Raw genomic sequence first — 12,448 nt, 5'->3', positions numbered from 1 at the left:
AAAAACATCACCCATCGATTGGATGAAAAAGAGAACTGTGGATGAAATGAGAAACTGTCAAAAATGGAGAGAGACAGAACATTATTCACTTGTCAGTATGTAGCAGATTCAGGAGGAAGGTGGCAGAATAGTCACGATGATCTGCCAATACAGTGTTTGTGAGAGTGCAGGTTCGATTCCCACTCTAACCCTTTCTTACCTTGTTTGACTGGGAAAACCAAACCGAGCGTCTAGTCATTCGGATGAGACGGTAAACTGAAGCCTTTTGTGCAGCAAGCACTTTTCATTTTGCCCATCGCTCCTGGTGGAGCATAGGCCATCGACGACCCCTCGCCATCGCACTCTGTTCTGGGCTGTACTGGCCATTCCAGTCCAGTTGGTCCCTTGCTGCTTCAGCTCTGCCTCGGTATCTCGCAAGCACTGGGCGCACTGAAAATAAATAAATAAATAAACCGTGGCAACAAAAAGGGGTCTTCTGGCGAAATTATATATTTGAATTCCACCCTGATGGGCACACGAATACATAGTATGAACTCAAGGCCTGACTCAACACGCTGGCTTACGCTGCCTAGCAGATGTGGTGTAGGTATATGGGTTTGTCCGAACGCAGCGATGCCTACTTGAGAAACTGAACTGAAACTGTCAATATGCTGGTGCATAGCTTCAAAGAAGAGAGTCACTGGACTGCAAAATGTAACTGTGCTTTCAACATTGGTGGTTTTAGGGGAGGGGGGATGGCGGGGGGGGGGGGGGGGGGGGCAAGAGAAAGAGGCTGACAGACACAGGGGGGAGATGTGGTGAGATAAAGACTGAGAAGAATAAGAAACAGGGGTAGAGCCAATGGGAAGAGGATAAAATAAAGACAGAGAGACAGAAAAAAACCAAAAGTTTTCGTTCAAATTATACAGCCTTGCAAAACAGTTCCATGAAAGTCAGATTTAGATCATTATATTCAGGGCAGAAAAGGGCTGATGGCATCATCACTGATAGCCACGGCAGCAAAATGAAGAAATATAGAAAGAAAAAAAAAACGTTTATAAGAGAGATATTAAAAAATAATATTTAGAAAAATTCAACCTTTCTAAAATCCTGCGAAATGTACTTTTTTTTTTTCTTTTTTTTTTTAGAAATGTGCCATCACGCTTTCGAGCTCAATTTAAAATTCCCTCTCTCTGTAGCCATCATACCTCAAGGGCCAGTAAAAATCGCGTCACAAGCCGCTTGCTGGAACCTGGCTGACCTAAACACGCCGCCTAGTCGATTGGACATTAATAAAATATCAGCGGAATGGAAAACTGATGGCTAGAAAAACAGAACATTCAGCTGGGATCTTTGGAAAGAGAAGGGGAGGGTGAAAGAAGGGGGATGTAGAGACGTTATCACCGACCCCTCACCCCCTAACCCTTCGGCCTCTCTCTCTCTCTCTCTCTCTCTCTCTTCTTTCTTTCTGTCGTGGAATACGGGTTATTGGGAGATGAGTGAGGAAACCACATAAAACTTCATTATTCGTTTTATCAAAACGAATGTCAGTTTACCATGGACAAGAATAAAAAAAACATAGGCGTAGATGTTTTGTGTATGGAAGATCGGGCATTAACATTTTTGGCTGTGTCGTGCGAAAGTGAATGAGTGAATATTAATGTTAACGATAGTAATAATAATAATGATGGTGGTGACTATGAAGATAGTAATAATAATAATAATAATAATGATAATGATTCTCCAAGTCACAGAGAAAGACAGACAGACAGAAACAGACAGACAGAGACACAGACAGGGACAGACAGAGCAACTCCCCCAATGCCCTCTGGCCGTCAAAAACCACCCGGTTGTTCAAGCCTTTGAAATTCGCTTCCCAAAGGGGGTGGGGAAAAACCAACCCTATCCCGCGCCGCAGTTTGGAGTTTAATTAAAGTTCCCTCTCTCTCTCTCTCCGGCCGTCATAGCCCCGGGGCTCAGCAAGAATCACGCCGCCATTCGGCCAGATTCGGTCTGACACAAAAACGTCACCGGACCGACTGAAGGTTAAAATGTTCGTGGAATGAGAAAATGATTGCTGGAAAAACAGGTCGTTCGGTCCGGGAGGCTTTTGGGGTTGGGAAGAAGACTCCTATGTCTGCCTCTGATCTCGGTCTGTCTAATTCCCTCGAGGGCGTGGGGTTGGGGTTTTTTGGGGCTTTTTTTGTTTGTTTGTTGTTGTTTTTTGTTTTTTGTTTGTTGTTTGTTTGTTTTTGTTTTGTTTTGTTTTTTTGGGGGGGACTAGAGAACTAACGGACAATGCGTTTGGTTTATTTGTGGGGTTGTGACTGCAAAAACTGATCGATTAATTTGATTATAATGTATGTTTTCTCAGTGGGGTTTTTTTTTTTTTTTTTTTTGTCGTTCATTTATTCATTTATTATTTTTTCATCTTCGTTTCGTGAGTTTATTATGAAGAAATTGAAGTCTACTGCTTTGTCACACACACACACACACACACACACACACACACACACACACACACACACACACACACACAGAGTCATAGTTTTGAAACTTTATTTAATGCATATTTTGTTTGCTTCAGAAGGGAAAGGATTGCTTGGCCAGGATTCTTGAATGATGGATGGAGGTCAGAAAGTATGATGTATGAGTACTGCTCTGAAAACAGTTTGTTCGCTTCTCCGTTTTTCGTTTCCACATGCATATTCACGAGGGACACAAACGCACACACTCACACACACACTCTCTGTCTGTCTGTCTGTCTGTCCGTCTCTCTCTCTCTCTCTCTCTCTCTCTCTCTGTCTATGTCTCTCTCTGTTCGTCTATCTGTTTGTCACACACACACACACACACACACACACACACACACACACACACACACGGAGCAGAACTGTCTTCTGAAAGCCTTTCAAATGATTCTTTGAATATTAGGGTACCAGTTCTTAAAGGGGATAAAGTAGTGTTCCATTTACGTTCCCTGAAAACTGAGGGTCGGTTTTTTTTTTAGCAATCTCCTCGTTATCTCCCTGCTCACTGGCTAAATGATTTTTTTGCAGTTATGTCGATACCCCTCTACCCAGTCGCTGAAAAGCTCTGTCACCAATCACATCTTCAACCTTCTGCCTCGTGACTTAAGCCTTTAACAGCCATGACACGAAACTAAACGACGCCAGAATCGTTCGAATGTAGATAAATGGCTTAATTAGACAGATAACATTATTTATTCATTGAGTATCTCTTTAAAGTGAAGTGTTTTTTTACTGCTTGCTTGTTTTCATATATTCGTGCGTGCGTGCGTGCGTGTGTGTGTTTGTATGTTTGTGTGTGTGTGTGTTTGTATGTTTGTTTGTGTGTGTGTGTGTGTGTGTGTGTGTGTGTATGTTTGTGTGTGTGTGTGTGTATGTGTGTGTGTATGTGTGTGTGTGTGTGTGTGTGTGTGTGTGTTGTGTCCCCCCAGAATGTACCAGGCGGTGGGTCCAGCGCTGACCAGTCTTGGAGTGGCGTTCCTCTTCTCCGCCTGCGTCTACTACTACTGGTATGGGACTGGACGCCCCACCCGTCTGCCTGGTGGATCCCATCAGGTCAGAGGGAGAGAGTGATGGATGGATGAATGGATGGGTGGTTGGTTTATTCATATCAGGTCATTGCCCCTCATGAACGGGGTACACGGTGTACAAACAATACAGTATCTGCTTTTGAATAACATTCTTAATGAATTCGGTAAATCATGAAGTCATAATTGATCGCAAGTGAAATGCTTTGTATTAATAAAGTGAAAAACTCCTCACAATCCTTTCATTTTTGTGTGTTTTGTGTATTTAGTTTGTAGAGAGTGATAGAGGGAGATGGGGAGAGAGATAGGCAGACAAACAGACAGACAGAAAGACTGATATGTATTAAATAGACACACACACACACACACACACACACACACACACACACACACACACACAGAGAGAGAGACAGAGACAGAGAGAGGGTGAGGTTGACAGAGTGAGATAGTGTTGGACAGAGTGAGAGAGAGAGTGTGTGTGACTGTCAGACAGACACAGAGAGAGAGAGGGGGGGGGGGCGATCGAGACAAGACAAGACAAAATTCTTTATTAATTTCCGAGGATAATAGAAAAGCACTGGTGAGTTTTTTTACATCAAGTCCCCGCCCTGAATAGGGTCTACACTACACACTTCTAAATAAGAATTAAAGCACGGTGTTAGTAGTATACATAAGAGAGGGGGGAATTTTAAACACACACACACACACACACACACTCGATCACACTCACACACATGCAAACACACACATGCACATACAAGCACAAGCATGGTGTTACGAAAATACATAGGAAGAAATTAACAAAATGAAAGTTTCATACACTGACAGCATACTCCACACCACAGATCAGAATGGGGGACGGCGGGAGAGGGAGCTTCTCAGTCAACCGTACACAAGTGACAAACATTATCAATATAATGAGTAATTTGCATAACACATTATAGCATAAGGTGGGAAAGGTAACGCTTTTTTAAAGGTGGTTGGGCAATGGTGTTTAATTGTTTCTGGGAGTGAGTTCCATAGGGTACGGGTGGCGCCTGACTGAATTAGAACAAGTCAGTTCTTGGGATTTGGATATGGACTTTTGGGGGAGGGAGGGGGGTTCCTTGATGAATTTACAGAAAATTTGTTTATGAATGTTTCTAGTGCATTACCTGTCATAATCTTGTGCATTGTAAATCCTTTGTTGTACTCTAATCTACGGATTCGTAGGAGAATATTCGCTGAGTCCAGAAGGGAAGTCTTTTTAAGGAGTACCAGCTTGAGCCTCCGTTTATGAAGTTTCAGTAATGGGTTCATCGTGTTCGTACTCGCAGCGTGTTGATGCATAATCTATTGTTGACTGGACATGTGCTTGAAACGAAACAACAATTTCCGTAAGTGAAGGTCAAGGAAATGCTTGATTTTGGATAGTTGATGGGTTTTCTGGGCTGTCTTTTCGCAAAGGGAATATATGTGAGGATTCCAAGTGAGATTGTTGTCGATTATGATTCCCAGAACTTTATGACCACTGACCTGTTCCATAGGCTCACCTGTAAGTTGGATGGAAGGAAAGTTATCGATAGTGTTTTGCCTCTTGTGTCTGGTTGAGATCAACATGCATTTTTGTTACAGAAGAGACATGTGGTTTAGTTTGGGCCATCTAACGAGTTCACCAGTACTTTCAATGTTAGTATGAGAAGTGTGGATTGTTGTATCATCAGCAAACAGTTCGAAGACGGATTTCATATGGAGCGGCAGGTCGTTTATATCTACAGAGAATAGTAGAGGGCCTGGAATAGACCCCTGAGGAATACCATAATTAAGTCTTGTTATTGTGGAGCCTGATGTACACATGAAATTATATATATATATTCTCTTCTTCTCCTCTTATTATTATTATTATTATTATATTTTCTTTTCTTTTTTTTACACTTTGTTGATAATCTGTGTTCTCTCTCTCTCTCTCTTTTTTTTTATATCCGTCCATGTGCTTCCCCCTTGGTCTTCACCACGATTGGTCAACCTGTTCCTTCTCTGATTGGTCGACACACCCTCCGCTGCAAATGTCCGATTGTCTACGCACGATCTTCCACTGGCGATTCACCACTGACCTGCTGTGATTGGCCTGGTTCCACGTGTTTTTCTGTCGTCCGATGACCGCTAACGGGAATGTCATGATCTCATCTGGGCTGTGTCGGTGTTGGAATTGTGAAACATTCATCACTTTCATCACCTATCATCCACTATGCTTCCTTTTTTTTTTCTTTTTTCTTTCTTTTTTTTTAACCCCAAACATCCTCACACGCTCATCGACTTTACGTCATCGTGTTCACCCATCGTCACACTTACGTCACTGTTTGTTTTTATTGTTGTTTTGTCATTGTTTATTTGTGTGTTGTTGTTTTTTAAATCATGTCTTCAAAATCAATTCACTTTCTTTTAATGCATCACTGTTAAAACGTATGCGTACTTTTTTTTCTTTCTTTTTTTTAAACTCTATCATGAACTACACCTTATTCCTTCGTCGTCAAAACACCATACAATAAATTCATTGTTGTTCACCACCCCTCCCCCCCCACTCACCCCCCCCCACCCACCTACCCCCATCCACACCCCACACCCCACACCCACACACCCACACCCACACACGCTTTTTCTCGTGGGGTGGGGGTTGGGGGCGGTGGTGGGATTGCCGCAAGCAGAAGTCGTTCCACAGCTCCACCAACTCGGACCATGACCACCACGGTCATCACGGCCACCACGGCCACCACCACCACCACCACCACCACGTCGAGGCGGACCAGCTGGAAACGCCGGACGGAGGGGAGGAAGGGAGGAGGCTGAGCTTCAAGGAGGAGGGCGGAGGGCTGAACCACACCCCCCGACCCTCCCCCAGGCACGCGGGCGACATGGAGGGCGAGGAGGAGGAGCAGGTGCCTTTGAACGCCGCAGCGGCGTCCTGTGAACACGGCGATGGGGGAAACCTGTAAGTTGGAGAGGCTGGGTGGGTGGGTTTGTAGGGGTGGGTTGGGTGGTTGGTTTGTTGGGTGGGGTGGGGTGGGTGGGTTGGATGGATGGGTGGGTGGTTGGGTTGGTTGAATGGGTGGATTGGTGGATGGGGTGGGGTGGGTAGGTTGGTTGGATGGATGGGTGGGTGGGTGGGTTGGTTGGGTGGATGGTTGGGGTGGGTGGTTGGGCTGGTTGGGTCGGTGGTTGGGATGGGTGGATTGGTGGTTGGGTTGGTTCGGGGGGTGGTTGGTTATGATAGCTCACTGATTGGGACGAATGGTGTGATGGCATGAAAATAATTGTATGTAAAGGTCCAGCCTGAAAGGTTGGCTCTGCGATTTTAGTGTTTTAGTGTGTGTGTGTCTGTGTCTGTGTGTGTGTTTATGTGTGTGTCTGTGTGCAAGTGTGAGTGCATACGTGGCACATGCATACGCATTCTAGAGACTGACTACCCACAAGGGGATCGTCGAGGTAAGCAGTTACAAATTAATATGTGTATGTTTTGAGAGAAAAGCTTCTCTTTGAGACTAGAGGAGTGTGAAAAGTGGCACGGGGAGGGGGGGGGGAGTAGGCGGATGGATGAAGGCAAATAATTATGTCAATGACTACGGTTAGTTTTTAAATAGCGATTCGCTTCTTATTGATACTTTCAAGAATAACCATGACTGAGAATCGGAGTTCGAGGCCCCGTTTTTGGTACGGTGTTGTGTCCTTCGGGAAAGGCACTTTACTCCAATTTTCCTTACTCACCACAGGCTTGAACGGGAACTTGAGAAGGTTAAAACAGAAAGAGAGGACTGGGCCTTGCTTTCCTATGCCCAGTCCAAGACAGAGCAGGACCTTTTAGCCTTCACAGAGAAATATCGGTTAAAAACACTTAATCAAAGACGGATCACTTACAGTAGTGTTGGATTATTATTTCCCACTTCTCAAAACGTTTTTTTTTTTGTTTTTTTGTTTTTATCAGCGGCCAATAGTAGTAATTTCGTCACGCCACCGATTCCGCGAATGTTGACCTACATTCTGGATTGGATGTTGGTGGCTGCAGGTCAGCAGAGGTATGGGAAGGACTAAGAGAGTATGATGACGGAAAAAAAGACTAGTGGAGTGTCTTGATACTCAGAAGATAAATCACCCCCCCCCACCCACCCCTCCCACAATCCTCGCCTCCCACTCCCGCACACATGCACACCCCTTACCACCTCTTATCCTTTGGTGTCCCCCACCCCACCCCTTCACCCTACCACACCACCCCATCCCCCTGCTTGGAACTAAAAAGAAAACCACCACCGTCATCTCCCACCTACTACACCCACCACCCTCCTCTCTCGCAACACCTATACCAGCCCCTGATAGACTACCCTACACACACACACACACACACACACACACACACACACACACACACACACCTTCATTGTATCGATTTTCTGAGCTTCCTGTGTCTTAAGTACCGGTGGAGAGGCGGGTGGAAGGTGAGGGTGGGTTGGGGGCGGTGGGGGGAGGCATGTGGAGCCAGGGCCCCGCTAATGAGTGTTTCTGTCTCTTGCTGCAGGCACACGCACCCCGACGCCGCCATTCGTCTCGGCCCGGAACCGGAAGCCGAGGACGACAACGACGCTCAGGAACGGGAACTCCTCGTCAACGGCGAGATCCCGTACGCGGACGAAGCCCCGGTCTGAGTTCCCTCCCTTCCCCCGGTTTTCTCTCTCTCTCTGTCTCTCTGTCTTTCTGTCTCTCTCCGCTACATTTCATCATTGTGCTGCCGCCAGTCGCCGTGCAAGAACCTCCCTCTCCCTCCCCCTTTCTCTATATCCGGCTGGGGAGGGGGCAGGGAGTGAGTGTGTGGAACTCTCTTCCATCCTACCACGGTGGAACTTTTTGACGGGGACTGAGTGTCGCTTGCTGGGGGGGAAATCTGGGAAGAATCTGACATTTTACACACACACACCCCCTCCTCAAAGACCTCCACCGCCACCACTACGCCCACCTTGTCCCTTTTCCAGGCCATCCTCCTGCTTCTTCTTCCTCCTCTTCCTCCTCCTCCTCCGCCGCTCCGGCCTCCTTCCTCCTCTTCAGTTTTTGCTTCGTGTTGTGCTCTGCTCAAGTCACGTGGCCTTTTTTCATTTTGACATATTATGTGGTGGCAGAGTTGGGTTCTTTTTAGACCTGTGGCAGAGGGGATTTTTGTGTGTGTGTGTGCGTGTGTGTGTGTGTGTGTGTGTGTGTGTGTGTGTGTGTGCGTCCGGTTTTTTTTTTTTTCTTGTGTCTCGGCAGCTAGCGTTCATCGGAGAAGGGGACGTCACTGATGATGATGCTGTGAAACTCTTGCCATGTTGTAAACATATGCGTTTGTCCGTCTGTCTGCCTGTCTGCCTGTTTGTCTGTCTGTCTGTCTGTCTGCATGGAGGTCGGACATATGGAGTTAGACATGTAACCACAGAGGATGGAAACACGCGTAAAGAGATGACGGTTGTTTTGTTGTTGTTGTTGTTTTCATGGGTGACTAAAACTAATCTTTGAAGACGGAAGAAGAAAATACCATATCAACAGTCGCATCAACCGTTATCAAATGATTCATATCGGTACAGGATGCTTCAATCTGCCAGTTGCTCACACGGTAAATCAACCAAACAGTCACTAATTCAAGCACTTGTTATAACTACGAAGCCAAGCATTAAAACAAAATCACACCAAAAAAACCCAGAGTACATCGTTCAATTATTTATATCAAGCATTACATTCCATCTTTGAATTTTGCCTCTGGTGAATGCTGTCTTTAGTGACGTTGTTGAACTTCGCTATTCGTAAAACATACAAATGGTTCTAATATTGTAATGATAATAACAGTTTGCTTTTTTAAGAAAAGAAAACAACACCCCTCATAAATCTTAACTTCAGTCTGACGCAAATCCTCTCTCTGGAGGCCAAGTTTGTGTATTCTTCCTCTGGATGTTAGGATTTCAGAACGATCTTCCGTGTGATGTGAGTGAGATGTGGAATAAATCAAAAACCACACATATACAACAACAAAAGAACGTCTGGTCCACGTCACATGGGACGAATGACAAGGTGCTGTACTTTGAGTGGTGGCGTTGAGAGAGGGGGCGGGGGCGGGGGGGGGGGGGACACTACAATCATCGTCTCCACCCACGTGGACACGGACACAACGGTATGTAACTATCAACGTGCCTTCGACCTGTTTACGGTAGTTGAATGGACGTAGGCCTGCCGAGGAGTACTGTCTGTAGCCAGTCACGGTTTAGTCTGAAGACCTGGACGGGGTGAGTTGTCCGTTTTGAGAATGGAGCTGGCGGAGGTAGATCAGATGAGAACAGAGCGGAACAGGATAGAATACTGTCGCGAAACCTCAACGTTTATAAGACGCAAGGCCATGCAAGTAAGCTATATATCCGGTTCGTTGTTCGTGGGGCTGTGATCAAGGCCTAACCAGCGCGTTGGATTTAAGCGAAGGTCAGACTTTTTTCTATTTTTTTTCTAGTAGATATGGTGTAGTGTACATGGATCAGTCCGCAACTTTTTACACCATTTTGAAACAGAAACTGATTGATGGGTATGTGACGACAGTCGTGGTATCGCTGACGTCACCATTAATTAATGTGACGTCAGACATAAAGTCGTCGACCAGATTTGTTAAAATGCTTAAAACTGTGGCCTGAAAGTTTCGTTTTTACATAACCGTTCGTTTTGTTGGTAGATTATTATTGAGTTTAAGCAGAAGTATTAAAATTACTTCCTCAGACGTTTAGGGAGTTAAAGAATACGGAAAATATCTTACTTTCGTTAACAATTTTGTGCTGAAGGTGCAACAAATGTTACTATGAGTAGCCTAAACGGCTTATTTTGGAAGATTTTTGCGCAAAAGGTTCAGAGAATTGAACGTATCAGTAAGTAGCTTATTTCGAAAGATAACTGAACACTTAACCCGAACTTGGGGGCAGGGGGTGGGTTGACTGCACCCAAGTTTGACCCATAAGTATATTACCATTAGTTCAGAATGGCTGTGTAGAAGCACTGAACCACGTATACCACAGCTACTATTGTCACACGACAACTGACCCTGTCCAATAGTGTAGGCATTTTACTCAACGCCTAGAGTAGCTGACTAGACCCACACGACGTTCCGGAGAACCTGTGGAAACGATGTTGACCTTTTTATTTCCATGGCTGAGCATGGCGTCCTACCCAGACCAGTGTAGCCAGACAAAGACAGCCAGTGCCCACACCAGGGGGAACCCACAGACTTGTACAGGTCTGGAGGAGGATTCCCCAGCTCGCCCTTCTGACTCCAGGTGTGTGTTTGCAACATTTCGATCAGCTCATTATCGCGCTTTGATTCAGCCAGCCACAGACTTCAGTGCAATGGGTAAAGTGAAAAGCGCACATCAAAGATTGTGTCATTGTGCATAAAGACTGATCGTGGATTTCAATATCATACTTTCTTTTGTGTGGGATGTCAAAGAATGTGGATGCTGTGGTCCTTTATTCCCCCCCAAAATGGATTTGGGTTCACTTGGAAATTTGTGCATCTACGAGCTTCTCTGCGAAACGAGTATCACACAACAGATTTTGCTGCACACCAGCATGCGGATGTCATTGTGAAAAACAGCCACAGATACTCCGTGCGAGCTTCGTGATCAGTGTGCTAACGTGGCCATGGACATGTTAGCTTTCTGTCCAACTTGGGTCCTGTGTCGTGGGAAATTGTTTTCCGCTAAAAGACCTACGTGTTAAAAAAAAAAAAAGGAGTTGTGCTTTGTCGCTCACTTTTTGGTTCACGGTCTTCGTTTTGTTCCCATTCCCAATTCCCTCCACACGGCATTTATTGCATGATGTAAATCTTCACCTGTATACATATTTCACCAGAAACAGAGATGATGTCTCTGGATCATGGAATGTAAACAGGTTTAAATCAGAGACAGTGGACCAGTACATTACATGTCTTGATTTGAATTTTGTGGTCCAGATCATACAACACATGCTTAATGTTGTCTTCGCCATAGCGAGCGACGAAATAAACAGAACATGTCGGACGATTCTTGAGAATGGATTCTGTGACTCAAAAGGGACACATCTAAAACGTGTTGTATGTGACTGTGCTTTTGCTCTTACGGGACAAAGAAACTGTGTTGTGTTTATTTAACCTTCAATACTCCCCGTGTCTTCGAAGGTTCCCTGTACAAATATTACGTGCATTATTCTTTCAAGAGCATCGCTGTTCTTCTGTCTGTTCAGCAGCATTACCTGCTGTGTCATCCGATTTCCTTTCTCGCCAGTCTCTGGGGTTCCTGTGGAAAGAAGCATCAGCATATACTTTCGACATGTTAAATTAATTCTTCCTGTTTTACAACGTTACATGTCCACTTTATTCCACTTTGTCCTTATGTCTTCATTTTATTCCAACGTCTTTACACTTTTATCCAGTTCCAGTGTATTACACCTTCTTCCAAGTTCACCGATTTACACATTTATTCCATGTGGGTTTTAACTTCATTTTCTTCCAATGATATACCTTCATATGATACCCCAATTTTCTCTCAGTTTCGTACCTTCAAGTTTCACGTTCATTTTGTGGATATTCTGTGTTACATATTCATTTTGTTCCAACCTGTCGCAGTTATATTGTTATACCCGCATCCTGCTCTGCTGTGTTATATCTCCATTCCGTTCCATTGTGTTACATCCATTCCATCTTGTTACAATTCCACTGTGTTACAATTCCATTCTCTTCACTATGTTTCAAACTCCATCCATTGTCCAAAGTTACATGGTCATTCTGCCCCATTATGTAAAAACTTCGTTCTCAATATATGTACTGCACTTTCATGCTATTGATATATACATGGTTTACATCCACCACCTTCTCCCGAATACCAGCGTTACATTCCCCCCACGCCACCC

The 12,448-nt window shown here is 44.9% G+C and overlaps 1 protein-coding gene and 1 long non-coding RNA gene across 2 annotated transcripts in view; both read left to right on the top strand.

Annotated features, from left to right (window-relative positions):
• LOC143292184 (uncharacterized) overlaps positions 1-6,345 on the top strand; it is a gene marked incomplete at its 3' end in the record, with an annotated part of 30,590 nt that extends 24,245 nt beyond the window's left edge. Inside the window, exons 3-4 of the mRNA XM_076602367.1 lie at positions 3,440-3,563; positions 6,220-6,345. Coding sequence (XP_076458482.1) covers positions 3,440-3,563; positions 6,220-6,345 — 250 coding nt within the window. The remainder of the gene's footprint in view (positions 1-3,439; positions 3,564-6,219) is intronic.
• A 26-nt stretch (positions 6,346-6,371) lies between these two features.
• On the top strand, positions 6,372-8,461 carry LOC143292155 (uncharacterized). The gene is made up of 2 exons (XR_013056632.1): positions 6,372-6,503; positions 8,082-8,461. It is a non-coding gene; the product is annotated as an uncharacterized LOC143292155 (long non-coding RNA).
• The last annotated feature ends 3,987 nt before the right edge of the window (positions 8,462-12,448 follow it).

This window comes from Babylonia areolata, chromosome 18 (genome assembly GCF_041734735.1).
Source record: "Babylonia areolata isolate BAREFJ2019XMU chromosome 18, ASM4173473v1, whole genome shotgun sequence".
Classification (NCBI taxonomy): Eukaryota; Metazoa; Mollusca; class Gastropoda; order Neogastropoda; family Buccinidae; genus Babylonia; species Babylonia areolata.
Note: the sequence above shows the minus strand (reverse complement) of the source record. Positions and strands in the feature narration are given on the sequence as shown.